Raw genomic sequence first — 18,301 nt, 5'->3', positions numbered from 1 at the left:
TATGGCCCTGAATAGTAGTGAGTGAGGAGGTGTAGGGGCAGGTGTAGCACTTGTTCCGCTTGCAAGGATAAGTGCCAGGAGGGAGATCAGTGGGGAGGTTCGAATGGACAAGGGAATGATCTCTGTGGAAAGCCAGAGGTCGGGGAGGGAAAGATGTGCTTGGTGGTGGGATCCCGTTGGAGGTGGTGGAAGTTTTGGAGAATTATGTGCTGGCCATAGTCTGGTGGGGTGGTAGGTGAGGACAAGAGGAACCCTATCTCTCGTAGGGTGGCGGGAGGATGGGGTAAGAGCAGACGTGCGTGAACTGGAAGAGACGCGGTTGAGGGCAGCATTGATGGAGGAAGGGAAGCCCCTTTCTTTGAAAAAGGAGGCCATCTCCTTCGTTCTCTCATCCTGGGAGCAGTTGTGGCAGAGACGATGGAATTGAGACAAGAGGATGGCGTTTTTACAAGTAACAGGGTGGGACAAGGTATAGTTCAGGTAGCTGTGAGAGTAAGTATATATATATATATATATTAAATAAATTAAAATGGTGCAAAAACAGAAATAATATATATATTAAAGAAAGTAAGATAGTGCTCATGGGTTCAATGTCCATTTAGGAATTGTATGGCAGAGCAGAAGAAGCTGTTTCTGAATCACTGAGTGTGTGCCTTCTGGCTTTCGCAGTTCCTTCCTGATGGTAACAATGAGAAGAGGGTGTGTCCTGGGTGATGGAGGTCCTTAATAATGGACGTTGCCTTCTGAGGCACCACTCCTTGAAGATGTCTTAGATACTATGGAGGCTAGTACCCAAGATGGAGCTGACTAATTTTAGAAATTTCTGTAGATTTTTTTGAGTCTTGTGCAGTACCAGCTCCTCCATACCAAATAGTGATGCAGCCTGTCAGAATGCTTTCCACAGTACATCTGTAGAAGTTTTCAAATGTTTTAGGTGACAAATCAAATCTATTCAAGCTCCTAATGAAATATAGCAGCTGCCTTGCCTTCTTTATGGCTGCATCGATATGTTGGCACCAGGTTAGATCCTCAGAGATCTTGAAACCCAGGAACTTGAAATTGCTCCCTCTCTCCACTTCTGATCCCTCTATGAGGATTGGTTCATGTTCCCTCGTCTCACCCTTCCTGAAGTCCACAATCAGCTCTATGGGCTTACTGACGTTGAGTGCAAGGTTTTTGCTGTGACACTACTCAACTAGTTGGCATACCTCACTCCTGTACACCCTTTCATCTCCATCTGATATTCTACCAGCAATGGTTGTATCATCAGCAAATTTATAGATGGTTTTGAGCTATACCTAGCCACATGCTAATGGGTATAGTAGGTTATGCACACACCTCTGTGGTACGCCAGTGTTGGTCATCAGCAAAGAGGATATGTTATCACCAATCCGCAGAGATTGTGGTCTTACAGTTAGGAAATTGAGGATCCAATTGCAGAGGGAGGTACAGAGGCCCAGATTCTGTAGAATCAATCAGAATATTGGGAATGATGGTGTTAAATGCTGAACAATCATTAACGAACAGCATCCTGACATTAGTGTTTATATCATCCAGGTGATCTAAGGCCGTGTAAAGAGTCATTGATATTGCATCTGCCGTAGACCTGTCGTGGTAATAGGCAAATTGCAGATTTGCAGTGGGTCCGCGTCCTTACTGAGGCAAGAGTTTATTCTCGTCATTATCAACCTCTCAAAGTATTTCATCACTGTAGATTCGTCACAACCTCTCAAAGCATTTCATCACTGTAGATTTCTACTGGGTGATAGTCATTAAGACAGCTCATCCTACTCTTCTTCGGTACTGGTACCTTGTTGCCTTTTTGAAGCAGGTGGGAACTTCCAGCCATAGCTGTGAGAGGTTGAAAATGTCCTTGAGTAATCTCGCCAGTTGGTTGGCACAGGTTTTCTGAGCCTTACCAGGTATTCCATCAGGCCCTGCCACCTTGCAAAGATTCACCCTCCTTAAAAACAGCCTAATATTGGCCTCCAAGACAGAGATCACAGGGTCACCGGGTGCAGCAGGGATCTTCACAGCTGTAGTTAGAGTAGATGCTCTCTTTCAAAGCAGGCATAGAAGGCATTGAGCTCATCTGGTAGTGAAGCATCATTGCCATTCATGCCATTGGGTTTCACTTTGTAGGAAGTGATGTGCTGCAAACCCTGCAGAGTTGTCGTGCATCTGATGTTGCCTCCAACCTCGCTTGGAAATGTTTTTCACTCTTGAAATTGTCCTTGAAAAGTCACGTACAGACCTAGGTCACCAGACTTAAATGCCACCAACGTAGAGGTTCTTTTTTAAAGGTTTGCGCAAATTCAGCATGTCATCTAAATCTTTGACAAAGCTCCATAGATGCACAGTGCAGAGTATCCTGACTGATTTCATCATGACCCTGTATGAAAACACCAATGCCCAGGAATGGGAAGTGGTGGATACAGCCCAGTCCATCAAAGGAGAAACCTTCCCTGCCATTGAGCACATTTACAAGGAGCACTGCGACATGAAAGAAGCATCCATCATCAAGGACACGCCCACCATCCAGGCCATGCTCTCTTCTTACTGCTACCATTAGGAAGGAAGTACAGGAGCCTTAGGTCCCACACCACTAGGTTCAGGAACAGTTATTACTTTTCAAACATTAGGCTTCTGAACCAGAGTGGATAACAACTCTACAACTCATGTACTCAATATTATATATTATCTTATTTAATTATTATTTTTTTTGTATTTGCGCAGTTGGTCATCTTTTGCATATTGTTTGTCAGTCTTTGTGTTTAGTTTTTCATTGAATATATGGTATTTCTTTGCTCTACTGTGAATTGCCTGCGAGAAAACAAATCTCAGAGGAATATATGGTGACATATACCTTCATTGATAATAAATTTACTTTGAACTTTGAAGTGTGCTCTAAACAGGGTTTTATAGAGCTGCAACATGCCCATTGGAGAATCCAACAAAAAAACTATTTGGAACAGGTTAGGCAACTTTCAGCGAGTTCTCTTCCCTTGATATTAATTGAAAGTGGTGGATGTAGGGATTGAGGTAAATATTTATATTTTACAATCTTTTTTAAAGCATTTGAACATTTTTGAATGTTGTTCAATATTTTTAATATTTAAGTATTATCTCTTTATTGAAATTAAATAGGCTTGTTTTATATATTTTATTAAATTTTTGTAGCCCAGGAAGGAGGGGGAAGGGGGAGGGGGAGGAGTAGGGGAGGAAGAGGAAACGTTGACTCAGACCATGAGAGGCCTGCATCGGGCATTTTCATGCCTTACAAGGCGCAGATTGGAAGTCTGTGTGGGACGCCCTCCTCGCACAGACACCAGAGCAATGTGTGGTTAACTGCCTTGCTCAAGAACACAACACACTGCCACAGCTGAGGCTCGAACTAGCGACCTTCAAATCACTAGACGAATGCCTTAACCACTTGGCCACGTGCCCAACACTAGGAAAGCCTAGGAAAGTTTTTCAAAATGTCAGAAACAGCACTCTACTTTGGCATATTTACTGTATAAGCCCATTTTCTCAGTAAGCATAACTAAGCCTGCTGTCAAAGTCCGGTCAACATTTTGCTGGGCAGAGCCCATTATGCCCCACACCTTGTTTTCACCGGGAAGGTTCTGTCACCGTGCAGACCCTTGCTGTTGCTTTTGGAGCTTGCTTTTTCCAGCAAATGCTCATTGGGGTCTGCTAAGAGTTAAATGAGAACCATCATCAAAAACAATGATATGTTTATAATCCTGCCTAATGAAAATTAAATCAACTATTGTTTCATCAGGTCCATGTTCAAGACCAAATATTCCCAACATGATACCACTCAGCAGATATTTATACAGAGATGGAGAAACACTGAGTATTAAATGTGCTTATGGGTTCAGATTGCAAGGAGTTAAAGTAATCACATGCGTGGATGGACAATGGTTTATCGGTCGATCTTATCCAACTTGTATTGGTAATTTGTCTATATTATTCCTAAAATTAAATGAAAATGATGATAGAAATATGTCAATTAGCAGAATTACTAACATTTTCTTGTAGACACAGGTGCAACATGCTGTCGTCACTCCGCTAATTATGACGCTGTTCAGACAGTCTAAGTATTTTATTCAATAAGTTTGGGTTCACAATATTTGGTTTTGCATATTTGTTCTGCAATATTACTTTGAAAGTCAAGATGACCCGATATAATATAATCTCACTTATCAGGAGTGGCCATTTTTAGCTCTGCTTATATGTTTTTGGATTTATGCTCAACCCTGAGTGGATTCTTGCTAAATCTGTTTGTGCATCGCACGTAGCCCAGTTGTTACCTTTGAAGAATTGCAATACTCCAGGCCATCACAATACGGAGAATGGATCCACCACCAACAAGACAAAAGTCCCATTTTATACTATTCAGCTATTCTTAGTTAGGACAATCCTTACAGAAATCGAGGTGTTTGTGCTTTTTGGATGTCAACCATCTCAACAGGAAAGCATTTCTATGGCAATTTCAGCAAACTAAACAATCACTCCTCCCATCAATAGCTCAGTTTTTCTGTAATGTGTACCATTTCCAAAAGGCACTGCAGTAATTAATCCAAAGCTTGTTCATCAGCTCCTCTCAAACTCTATGGCTGATCTTTTATTGTCTTGAATTGTTATAGTCCAGATAATGACTCAGAATTTCTCAAGGGAATTCAGACTCATTGGCTCATTGATCTGTTCATGACTTATGAAAACAACAGTATTTTGGGATCAAACACCAAGTTCTAACTGTTAACCTTTTCTCCAAGCAAATAGCTCTACTCTTCCCACAATGCAATGTTCATTCAATCAAGCCACAGCTTAATGCTCAGTTCGTCATTCCACCTATGTATCTGCTTCAGATATCAATTCAATTGCCTCCCATCAAGGATCAATGTGTCTCCTCATGGAACATGGGGCATACATTAAGAGTGCCTTTTTAACTTACACTAAAAGTACTTGCTCCAAGACAATTTGAGGAGGACAGTAATTTTATTTATACAATTCTTTTTATGACACTGAATATCCCCCTAAAAAAATCTCAGAACCAAGAACATTTGGGATGTCAAACTGTAAGTGCCAAGGCCCTCTCTGCCTACAGTTTCTGTGATTCTACTGAGTGCCTCCTGTCAGCAAAGTTCATGAGCTGGAAAGTACAATATTTTGCTGATATGATGATGTCATAGGTGAGAACACACATAATTATGGGCATCTCATGATCTGGCAGAAAGTGAGATAATGAAAGTGACAAAGAGGGAAATATTAAGATTTGATAATTCATGATGTTGTATCAGTTTTCAATGTGAAAATCGTATGCCTGAAGATCTAATTTAAATGACTACTCTGCAGAACAGGGATGTGCGACACCACCAAACATAGAAAATGGAGAATTTACTCCTCGTCGACGTAATTATGCTGAACGTGAATCTGTGACTTACTCTTGTAAGAAAGGCTTTGAACTTTTTGGAAAAAGTCGCTTGCAATGTATTTCCAATAGATGGCCACGGGAACCTACTTGTGTTGGTAAGCAAAGTATTTTATTGTTCAATCACAAAACCTATTTGAAACAACACCAAAGCAACACACACAAGGGAAATAGCTAGGAGCCAGAATAAGATGGTGTAAGATGGTGGGGGGGGGGGGGGCGGTGGAGTGGAAGATGTGGCAAAGTGGGCAAGAGTGGTCAGAGAAATGATAGACGGAATACAGTGTCAGGAAGTACATGGTTATGCACTTTGGTGGGAGGAACAAAAGCAAATAACACTTTCTAAGTGGGGAGCAAATTCAGAAATCAGAGGTGCAAAGGGACTTGGGAGTTCTTCTGCAGGATTCCCTGAAGGTTAGTTTGCAGGTTGAGTCAGTGGTGAGGAGAGAAAATACAGTGTTAGCATTCATTCCAAGAGGACTAGAATATAAAAAAAAGGATGTAATTCTGAGGCTATATAAGGCACTGATGTCGCCTCATTTGGAGTATTGTGAGTAGTTTTGGGTCCCTTTTTTTAACGAAGGGTGTGATGACTTTGGAGAGGGTTCAGAGAAGGTTCACAAAAATGGTTTTGGAATGAAAGGTTCATCATACGAGGAGGGATTGATGGCTCTGGGTCTTTTCCCACTAGAATTTAGAAGAATGAGGGGAGACCTCATTGAAACCTATCGACTGGTGAAAGTTCTAAATAGAGTGGATTTGGACAGGGTGTTTCCTATAGGTGGGAACTCTAGGACCAGAGGCACGGCCTCAGAATAGAAGGACATCTCTTTTGTACAGAGATGAGGAGGAATTTTTTGAGCCAGCGGGTAGTGACTCTGTGGAATTTGTTGCCACAGACAGCTGTGGTGGCCAAGTCATTGGGTATATTTAAAGTGAAGGTTGATAAGTTCTTGATTAGTAAAGACATCAAACTTTATGGGGAGAAAGCAGGAGAATGTGGTTGAGAGGAAATGGATCAGCCATGATGAAATGGCAGAGCAGACTTGATGAACTAAATGGCCGAATTCTGCTCCTGTGGCTTATGGTCTTAAATCTAATCTGGCAGGGGCGAAGGGGGAGGTGGTAGAAATCAGGCTGGAGGGTACCAGCCTGATTTCTGATGGCATGAACATGGATTTCTCTAACTTATGGTAATTTCACTCTCTTGCCCTTCTTTCCTTTTCCATTCCCTATTCTGGTTCCCTTCATACCCCTTCTCTTCTCCTCACCTGTACATCACCTTCCTCTAGTGTCCTCCTCATTCCCTTTCTCCCATGGCCCACTGCCTGCTACTATCAGATTACTTCTTCTTTAGCCCTTTATTTCTTCCACCTATCACCTCCGAGCTTCTTGTAAATACATGCTTGCAGCAGAAAGCACTGTGAAGAGAGAGCCTTTGTTTCATATACTGAATGTATTTAAATGTCTTCAGAATCTATGATGTTACAATTCTATTCCATATGTCTATAATTCCCCCCGCACTTTAAATCTAATTGATTTAATGGACCTGTAACAGATATCCAGCATCTTGCAATGTTTGTAACAACTAATTTCTAGAGGTGTTCACTCCTTGAAATGTTCTTCCCGTAATTTACTTGGAGCAGCATTTTCAAAGTCTAACATTTGCCTTTTAGTTTGCTGCAACTTCTTTGCAGCTACTGTTTGTACATCAAAAATCTCATTTCCACCTTCCTTGTCCATTAAAGTGTTTACTCCATCTCAACACTTATCTGATGTAGCCCTTAATTTCATTCCCTTAAATTTAGGGGATGTAATTTTGAACAGATAGTGCAGACAATGAGTTTAATACCATAAGATATAGGAGTAGAATTAGGCCATTTGGCCCATCGAGTCTTCTCCACCATTTCATCATGGCTGATCCAATTTTCCTCTCAGCCCCAATCTCCTGCCTTCACCTCATATCCCTTCATGCCCTGATCAATCAAGAATCTATCAATCTCTGCATTAAATATACATAAAGACCTGGCCTCCACAGCTGCCTGTGGCAAAGAATTCCACAGATTCACCACTCTTCTGCTAAATAAGTTCCTCCTCATTTTGATTCTAAATGGATGCCCCTCTATTCTGAGGCAGTGTCCTCTGGTCTTGAACTCGCCTACCATAGGAAACATCCTCTCCACATCTACTCTAACAAGGTCTTTCACCATTCAATAGGGTTCAATTAGGTCACCCCTCATTCTTCTGAATTCTAGTGAATACAGACGCAGAGCCATCAAATGCTCTTCATATCACAAGCCATCAATCTTGACATCATTTTTGTGAACCTCATCTGAACCTTCTCCAGTTTCAGCACATCCTTTCAAAGATAAGCTGTCCAAAAATGCTCACAATACCCAGGTGAGGCCTCACCAGTGCGTTATAAAGTCTCAACATTACATCCTTGCTTTTATATTCTAGTCCTCTTGAAATAAATGCCAGCATCACATTTATGTTCCTAACCACAGATTCAACCTGCACATCAACCTTTAAGGAATCCTGCACAAGGACTCCTAAGTTTTTTGTATTTGTAAATGATAGAAAATAGTCTATCATTTTATTTCTTCTACCAAAGTCCATGACCATACACTTCCCAACACTGTATTCCATCTGCTATTTCTTTGCCCATTCTTCCTAATCCATCTAAGTGCTTCCCTGGCCTCTCTACTTCCTCAAAACTACTTGTCCCTTCTCCTTTTTTTGTATCATCTGCAAATTTTGCACAAAGCCATCAATTCCATCATCCAAATCACTGACATATAACATAAAAAGAATTGGTCCCAACACCAACCCCTGTAGAACGCCACTAGTCACTGACAGCCAAACAGAAAAATCACCTTCATTCCACTCCTGCCATTCAGCTACTGCTTTATCGATGCTAGAATCTTCCCTGCAGTACCATGGGTTTGTAGCTTGATAAATAGCCTCATATGTCAAAGGCCTTCTGAATATCCAAGTACATAACATCAAGTAATTCTCCTTTGTATATCCTGCTTGTTATTTCTTCAAAGAATTCTAACAGATCTGTGAGGAAATATTTTCCCTTGAGGAAACCATGCTGACTACAGTCTAATCTATCATGTCCCTCCATGTACCCTGACACCTCATTCTTAATAATCAACTCCAACATCTTCCCAGCCACTGAGGTTAGACTAACTAGCCTATAGTTTCCTTTCTTCTGCCTCTCTCCCTTCTTGAACAGTGGAGTGTAATTTGCAGTTTTCTAGTCTTCCACAACCATTCCAGAATCTAGCGATTCTTGAAGGACCATTACTAATGCTTCCACAATCTCTTCAGCCACCCGTTTCAGAACCCTGGATGTACACCATCTGGTCCAGGTGACTTATATACCACCAGACCTTTTAGCTTCCCAAGGACTTTCTTCTAGTAATGGTAACTTCACACACTTCATGGATCCTAACACCTAGAACTTCCACCATACTGCCAGTATCTTCCACAGTGAAGATTGATTATTCAGTTCATCCACCTTTTCCTTGTCACCTATTTCTACCTTTCCAGTATCATTTTCCCATGGTCCGACATCCACTCTCATCTCTCTTTTGCACTTTATGTATCTGAATATTACTGGCTAACTTACTTTCATGTTCCATCTTTACCTTCTTAATTACTTTTTTAGTTGCCTTCTGTTGTTTTTGAAAGCTTCCCAATCCTCTAACTTCCTACTAATATTTACTCTATTATGTACCCTCACTTTGGCTTTTTAGGTTGGCTTTGACTTCTCTTGTTAGCCGCGGTTGTGTCACCTTGCCTTTAGAATACTTCTTCCTCTTTGGAATGTATATATCCTGTGCCTTCTGAATTGCTGCCAGAAATTCCAGCCATTGCTGCTCTACCAGTGTTCTTTTCCAATCAATTCTGGACAATTCTTTTTTCATGCCATTGTAATACCCTTTACTCAACTGTAATACTGATACATCTGACTTTATCTTCTGTTTCTCCAGTTTCAGGGTGAATTCAATCATATTATGATCACTTTTACCTTAAGCTCTCTAAATAATTCTGACTTATTGCCCAATTCAGAATAGCTGATCCCCTTGTGGGCTCAACCATGAGCTGCTCTAAAAAGCCACCTCATAGGCATTCTAGAAATCCCTCCTCTTGGAATCCAGCACCAACCCTATTTTCCCAATCCACCTATATATTGAAATTCCCTGTGACTATTATAACATTGCTCTTTTGGCATGCATTTTCTTTCTCCCGTTGTATTTTGAAGACCACATCCTTACGATTGTTTGTGGGTCTGTATACAAATCCCATCAGGGTATTTTTACCCTTGCAGTTTCTTAGCTTTATCCATAATGATTCAACACCTTCTGACCCAATGTCACCACTTTCTAATAATTTAATTTCACTTTTTACTACAGAGCAACACCACCCCCTCTGCATTCCTGCCTGTCCTTTTGATACAATTTGTATCCTTGGATATTAAGCTCCCACCTATCATCTTCTTTCAGCCATGATTCAGCGATACCTACATGCCAGTCTGTAACAGTGCTACAAGTTCATCTATCGTATTCAGTATTCTATGCACATTCAAATATAACACCTTCAGTCCTGTATTCCCCCCTTTTCAATTTTGTCATCCCTGCAACTCATCCTATTGACTGCATTTTTGCCCCGTCAACAGCCTCTCCTCACTGCACATTGCCTCTGTTTGTAAACCAGCTACCTCATCTTCAGCACTATTATCCGCCTTTCCTACAGTACTTCTCACATTGAAATATGTGCTTCTTAGGATACTTGTCACACCACACTCACCCTTTTGATTCTTAACTTTGGCTGAGGTCTTACTAATATGTGCCACCACAACCTCTTCACTAACTGTTCTGGCAGTGTGGTTACCGTCCCCCTGAATTCTAGTTCAAACCCCACCATGCAGAATTAACAAACCTTCCCGCTAGGATATTAGTCCCCATACAGTTTAGGTGCAAACCATCCCTTCTGTACGGGGGTGCTCTGCACTGCCTCCTTAATCCCTTTCTCCTTCCTGACTGTCATCCAGTTTCCTATGTCCTGTACCTTGGTGTAATTACCTTTCTATATGTCCTGATCATTACCCCCTCAGCCTCCCAAATGAATCGGAGCTCATCCAGTACCAGCTCCAACTCCTTAATGCAGAATGTTAGAGGTTGCAGCAGGATGCACTTCTTGCAAATGTAATTGTCAGGGACACTGGACAATGTGCCTTCCCACATCCCACAAACGGAGTATTCCACTATCCTGCCTGACATCTCTACTGTCCTAGTTCAGCAGATATAAAGAAGGAAATGGAAAAAATAATTTAACCTTGAGCTTTTCTTTCCTTGCTTTCTCTGACTGAAACCTCGAAGAGCTGAAGCTTCAGGATCACCATTCTGACTGTTCATTCCAACGACGGCCACTGCACTTGCCCTGCCTTCCTTTAATTTGCTCTTGCTAATCAATCTCAAACATAGATTGGTCGCTGGTCAAAGCTCTATTACACTGCCGCAACCTGCTGCTCCCTTTTTCTACTCGGGCAGTGGAACTAAGTGTAATCCCCTCTTCTCAAACTTCTGATATCTGGATTGGCCACTGCTCAAAGCTCCTACTCTATCTCCCCCCTTACTTTTTGTAAACTTACCTTGTCCCACCACGTCCAGCTCCTTCTTCTTCTTATTCTGAGTCACCTATGGACCATCTTGAAATCAAAAACAATTTCTAACTAATTCAAAAACAATTTCTTAAAGGCAATTCAAAATATGAAATATATGCTGTTCTAACCTGTCCATTGATTCCCACCTTCTGAAAAGGAAATAAAGTTTGTGGATGACATTATTTCAAATTGGTGCTTTCCTGTACCTGTCAATTGATACCTTATATTTGTTGGCAAAAAAAAATGCAACCATTGACTTAGAGAACAATTTCAAATTGGTTACGTGTCTTACAGATGTGGAAAATGTCTGTCCAGATTCATTTCCATCAATAGAACACGGAGACATCAGTTTTGTAGAACACTACAAAATAATTTATGCATGTCGTGCTGGATATATTATGGACGGCTCAGATGTGGTAATGTGTCTTAATGGAAATTGGTCAGACCCTCCAACGTGCAATGCTCCTCCAGGTGAAATAAATGATCAAAATGTGACAATGCGAGTATTTAGGAATGCGATATGTTTGATCATTACAGTGGAAGAATGGTGGGGGGGTGGGGAGGGGAGTGTTCATCACCAGTTTTCTTCAAAGATACTGAAATAAGTGAATTGATTTAATAGACCTCAAATGGAATTTAAAGATACTGGTGTGAAAGATTTTGAGGCCTGATGATAAGCCAGACCATCCTTTTCTCTGCAGCCATTCATTTATTTGACACTTCCTCATATTCTGCACTTGGCTACCATAGTGATGTTGGGTACTTTGCTCACTCTCAGTGAAATAGATAAGAAAAAACTTAATTAATCATCTACAGCTATGATCTGCTGGCCATCATACATCAAGTGTTTAGCACATGTGCATAAGCAGCTTTGTAACATGCCCTCTGACAATTTCTTGAAATCGCTTAAGACCAAAAATGATAAAGAATGCATTTGTATCTCGTCCATTAGATCCTGATCGAGACTGTGATCTTCCACCTCAAATAGAAAATGGAGACACAATAGAAATCACTTCACCACCATATCGTCATGGTAGGAAAGTAACGTATCAGTGTCAGAATTTCTATGTCTTGGAAGGAAAAAGAGAAGTTACCTGTTCTGGTGGAAAATGGACAAAACCTCCACGTTGCCTTAGTGAGTAATGTTTTATATTCATTATAATCTTCAATAGCTACAGCACTTTTTCAGCCATTTATATAAAATATAATATAACATGAGCATCTAGGTTCCTACAGTGGAATACTGAAATGTATTGGGTCATATGGGTGCATTAACTTTAAAACAAGGCTCCCCTTGACTTGTCATTATCCCTCTTTTGCAAGTATATGACAACCTTTGAAGCACAGAATTTTACAGAAGTTAGAGACTAAGTTTCTATAAACTTTCCAATGTGATCTTATTTATTTATATGGCAAAAAAATGCTAAAACTACCAGTATAAACTTTATAACAATGAAAAGGAATTTCTCTTTGGAGTAAAACTGTAATGATACAGCTCTGTTGGGACTTTAGTGGAGCCTGGTGTGCAGACTCTCTAGACAACTGAATGTCTCTCCTATTAAAACCCAAACACACTTTTATTTTACTTCTTTTACACATTACACAGACATGTAATAACATTTCTGGTGAATCAGATGGGTATAAATACTGTGGGATATATTGAAGTATTCCAGATTCCAACATTTGTTGCAAACCCTCCCATTTTCAGGATCACGTGTCTTCCAGGTCGCAGACCCTGCTGCAGTCACACATGGAGCCCACAATTTAGGTTCCAGCACAGCTTTGTTGTGAGCTATGCCTCGGCTTGCACAGCCTGCTGATACCCTGCAATGCTAGTTCAATTAGGGACCAATAAACATACCAGACACTGGACCATCAAAACTTCCAACTGTCAATTCCAGGATTCCAGATCCTTAAAACACAAAAGAGGCATATCACTCTTAGACAATATGCATTCAGAAAAACAAAATCTCTTGTGGAGCTTCACAACAAGTAGCACAACTGACAGGGATAAAAGGTGGGTGTGAACCCCCTCAGCATGTGTACAAGCTACTACCCAATATACAGCAGTTCTCCTCGTTGGAAATGGTGGAAATTTACTTCTGTCACAGTAGTCCATTCATAGTCCGCTCTCAATCCTGGGCACTGATTACAATTCTGCTGGCACCTAATTTCCCAAGTCTCAGAGCCACTGCTTTATCAAACCTCAGGTTCACCTCAACTATATCACTGACATCTGCCTTCAGTGTTTTGAAATAACCAATGCAGGGTATTTGCAAAGTGTCAGTTCTTCTCATGTAGTTCCAGTATGACATATCTACATAATTCTGCCTTGACTTTGACTCCTTTATATAGAGATTTCTTTCTTGGTGAAAATATTCATTCTCAACAATTGATGTTTTTTAGATACAGTCCTGTTTAATCCTGTATATCACATATAACCTAGCAATAAAGAGAAGATTAGCATTTATTGATGGTGATGAACAATCTGGTGCAGTCCCACAGTTGTTGGGCATTAGTTCCCATGGTTTATAACAGCAACAATGAAGGAATGACATTTATTCGCAGTCAGGCTGGTGTGCTATTTAGAGGGGATTCAAAATTCAAATTTATTAAAGATTCAGTTTTATTTACCATGTGTACATCAAAACATATTGTGAAATATATTGCTTTCATGAACAACCAATGCGCCCAAGGATGTGCTGGGGGCAGCCCACAAGTGTTACCACACTTTCTGGAACCAACAGAGCTTGCCCACAATGCTCAGCAGAACAACAACACAACAAGCAACAAAACAACAACAAAACAAGCCCTGTCTCTCCCAGCCAAGCCACATACACAGCCCTTTAACCCCAGGACAGGCTACCAGCCTCCAGTGGAATCAGATTCGGACTTCGGCCTGCGACCATTGTGCCTTGACTACCCCAGTGGACTCACAGTTTCACTGACTCGGCTCTGGCAACAGCCCTCGACTAGTGGACTTGCGATTCCACCCTCAGGCCTCAGTCCTCAGCTGCGATCCCAGGACATGCTGACGACACAAGACTCGCTGATAACGAGACCTCAAGCACAAGCCTTGAACTCCGGTCTCTCTGATTCATGAACCCAGGGGTCATCGGAAATCTTTCTTCTTGGCGACACGGAACTCCAACTCCAGAACCTGCTGACTGGAGATGCCCCTTGTCCACTTTCCGCTGGCCCAATATCTAACCACGAATGTCCCTCATCACCGTCGCTAGCTTTGAATGTGGAGTGGAGACTTAAAACCAGCCTGACTACCTCCCTCATATCACTGTGCCTGAACCGGGCCTACCCAAACCAGAAGCCTTGGATAAATAGTTCAGTGCGTGTTGCTCTCAGTACAATGGATAAAGCCTTCACCTCTGGAGACCAGCAGGAGCTCAAGAGATGCCACTATGATTTACATAGAGCCATCAAGGTGGCAAAATGGCAATCCACATTACACATCTGCAACAGTGACACACGCAGAGCACGGCAAGGATTGTACACCATCGTGGTGCTGCCTCGCTCCTGGATGAGCTAAATGTTTTTTACCCCCGAGAAGAGCCACTAATGAGACCTGCACCTTGGCCATCTCCGAGGCTGAGGAATGTAGAGCATTCCAACACGTCAACAGCCACAAGGCAGTGGGGCCGGACGGCGTCCCAGGGCGCATCCTCAAAGTGTGTGCTGAACAGCTGGCTGGTGTGTTTATGGACATTTTTAATGTCTCCCTCTCCCAGTGTGTAGTGCCCTCTTGTTTCAAATCATCCATCATTGTCCGTGTACCTAAGAAAGCCAAAGTAGCATGTCAGAACAATTGGCGCCCTGTCACACTCACTCAATGCTAAGCAAATGCTCTGAGGGGCTGATCAAGGACTACATCTGCGGCATGCTACCATCCACACTGGACCCCCTACAATTCGCCTACCGACACAACTGGTCTACCGATGACACCATCGCCACAGCACTACACACCCTCCTCACTCACCTGGAGAAGAAGGATGCATACATTAGAACTGTTCCTGGACTACAGTTCAGTATTCAACACAATAATTCCCTCCAGACTTGATAGAAACCTCAGCTTGCACCCCACCTTGTGCAGCTGGATCCTAGACTTCCTATCAGATTGCCGACAGTTAGTAAAGATGGACTCCCTCACCTCTGCACCTCAACACAGGTGCCCCAGGGTTGTGTTCTGAATCCTCTTCTCTACTCCCTTTACACCCACTACTCTACTGCCACACACAGCTCCAATCTGCTGATCAAATTTGCAGATGACACAACTTTAATTGGTCTTATTTCTGGTGGTAATGAGACAGCCTGGAGAAGAGATATTGACACTCTGACACTGCCAGGATAATAACCTTTCCCTTAATATCCAATATCCTCCATTCCTGCCAGGATAATAACCTTTCCCTTAATATCCAATAAACAAAAGAGCTGATTGTGGATTACGGGAGGAATGGAGACAGGCTCAGCCTGATCAACATTAATGGGCCTGTAGTTGAGGGAGTGAGTAGTTTCAAGTACCTCGGTATACACATCACTGATGATCTCATCTGGACTGTACACACCAGCTTCATGGCAAAGGAAAACACAGCAGTGTCTCTTTCACCTCAGGCGACCGAAGAAGTTCAGCATGGGCCCCCAAATCCTCAAGGCCTTCCACAGGGGCACCATTGAGAGCATCCTGACTGGCTGTATCACTGCCTGGTATGGGAACTGTACCAACCTTGATCACTGGGCACTACAGAGAGTGGTACAGACAGCCCAGATCATCTGAGGATGTGAACTTCCCTCCACTGAGGACAGTTATAGCAGCAGGTGCAGAAAGAAGGGCCGGAAGATCATCAGGGACACCAGTCACCCCAACCATAAACTGTTTCAGCTGCTTCTGTCTAGCAAATGCTACCACAGCATTAAAGCCAGGATCAATGGGTTAAAGGACAGCTTCTTTCTACAAGCCATTAGACTTTTAAATTCACATGTCTGTGCATTGCAACAGAGTCATAACACAAAAAATATTACTCTCTTACATTGTGGGATGGATGTAAGATTTAAATAAATTCTAATTCTAATTCTGACTCCTAACTCCCCTCTCTGTACTCAAATCCGTCCTTACAAACCTACAATAAACAATTAAAAAACAACTAACTCTGAGCCGCAACTCAACAAATGTCGCAGCTCAGTGACATCTTGACCTTGGTGGTGGTGGTATTCCAAAAGATTTGCAGTTGAAGTGGTTTTAGGTGATAAAGGTTATATTGAAAGAATAGTCTGGGCAAGTAACCTTTAGTAGAAATCAGGATTAATGGTCATTAAGGGAGTGGATGTTTATGGTGGAGGAAGGGAGCCATTCAAGCACATGGTGCTTTGAGTAAAAATAATTCTATGCTTCATATATGCCTTGAAGATGGTGAAAAGGCTTGCTGTGTCAGGTGTTGAAACACTCATTTGGTCAGCTGTTATAACCAAGTCATTTATATGGCTGGTCCAGTTGCATTCCCTATCCATAGTAATGATGAAATGAACTATGTTAATTTCATTGAATATTGAGGGGTAGTTTGGCACTCCTATCTTGGAGATGGTCAGTACGTATCATGATGCAAATGATGGAAGCCACTTTTCCACCCTTGGTGACATGGATGGTTCCAATGGAAATGAATATTCAAAATTTGTCAGCATCCATTATGATTATTGATTTCATGATGAAAGACAGAAAATTGATGAAACAGGTAATAAATGGCCTCAGGAACTTCCCTGAGGAACTCCTGTAGTGATGTCTGAAACACTAGAAACTGCCTTCCTTTATGCAGGATGTGGCTTTGACCATTGGGATCTACTTCCTTTGATACCCATGGGCTTCATTCTTACTGCACTCCTGACGCCACACTCAGTTAAGTGTTACCTTCAGGCTAAAGACAGTAACTCCTTCTTGCCTTTGGAATTCAGGTTCCGCGAGCTTGCTGGCAAGTTGGCTGATTCTGAAATACTCTAGCAAATTCAACTTGTCCTCCTTCCAGACTGGGCATATCTGGATAATTTTCCATTGTATTACACCCATGCTTGGATGGTTCTGGTGCGCAAATCTTCAGTGCTATTGCCAGGTTGCTTTCTGGTCCCAGAGTATTTTTGCTATCCAGTGCCATAGAGTTATACCACACAGAGAATATGCTATTAAATCCACTGAGTCCATGGCAACTATCAAGCATCCACTGACACGTATTTAATTTAGTCCAAGTCCCCATCATATGGTTTCCCAGACTCTACCAATTACCTATACCCCAAAGATAGTTATTCATAGTCATAGTCATACTTTATTGATCCCAAGGAAAATTTGGTTTCATTACAGTTGCACCAACCAAGAAAAGAGTAAAAATATAGCCATATAAAACCATAAATAATAACGTGTAGGTTATGCCAGAAGATAAGTCCAGGACCAGCCTATTGGCTCAGGGTGTCTGACCCTCCAAGGGAGGAGTTGTAAAGTTTGATGGCCACAGGCAGGAATGACTTCCTATGAGGCTTCTACCAGCTTGAGCCATTTTGGAAATATAGGAGCCAACCAGAGCACCTAGAAGAAATCACTGTGTGCAAATGTCATGCAGACAGTTGTAGATACTGCATCATTGTGGTCCCTATTGGAGAAGGAATGACCTGTACAGAAGGGATAGGTTACCCCTGAACTTGCGGAGGACTAACATATTTGTGAGTAGGATTACAAGAGCTGTTGGAGAGGGTTTAAACTAAACTGGCAGGGGAGGGAACTAAAATGATGGGTCAGAGGATGGGACCATTTTGATGCAACCTGCAGAGAGACTATGAGAAGGTAGGCAGTGGAAAGGGCCTAATTGCAGACAATTGGATAGGTTGAAGACAGAATACAGGTTAATTGTAGTATTAATGTGGAGAAACAGAGAAATCTTGGGGTTCACTTCCACAAATCCCTCAAATTTGCAGTGCAAGGTAAAAGGTTGGCTAAGAAGGCATATGGCATATAGGACTATTAATCAGGAGGTTAAGTTCAATAGCTGTGAGGAAACGTTGCAGCTCTCTAAAAGCCTCATTAGACCACACTTGGAATATTCTGTTGAGTTCTGGTTGCCTCATTATCAGAAAGCTGTGAAATCTTTAGAGATGGTGCAGAGGCAATTTACTAGAATACTGCCTGGATTAGATAACATGTC

General features: G+C 41.9%; 1 protein-coding gene across 1 annotated transcript in view; it reads left to right on the top strand.

Annotated features, from left to right (window-relative positions):
- The window catches only part of LOC140206365 (complement factor H-related protein 5-like), an 85,631-nt gene that overhangs the window by 47,758 nt on the left and 19,572 nt on the right, over positions 1 to 18,301 (top strand). Inside the window, exons 9-12 of the mRNA XM_072274728.1 lie at positions 3,785 to 3,958; positions 5,362 to 5,535; positions 11,406 to 11,582; positions 12,064 to 12,246. Coding sequence (XP_072130829.1) covers positions 3,785 to 3,958; positions 5,362 to 5,535; positions 11,406 to 11,582; positions 12,064 to 12,246 — 708 coding nt within the window. The remainder of the gene's footprint in view (positions 1 to 3,784; positions 3,959 to 5,361; positions 5,536 to 11,405; positions 11,583 to 12,063; positions 12,247 to 18,301) is intronic.

The sequence above is a fragment of the Mobula birostris genome, chromosome 12, assembly GCF_030028105.1.
Source record: "Mobula birostris isolate sMobBir1 chromosome 12, sMobBir1.hap1, whole genome shotgun sequence".
NCBI lineage: Eukaryota > Metazoa > Chordata > Chondrichthyes > Myliobatiformes > Myliobatidae > Mobula > Mobula birostris.
The sequence above is the reverse complement of the archived record's forward strand: the minus strand, read 5'-3'. Positions and strand labels throughout refer to the sequence as shown.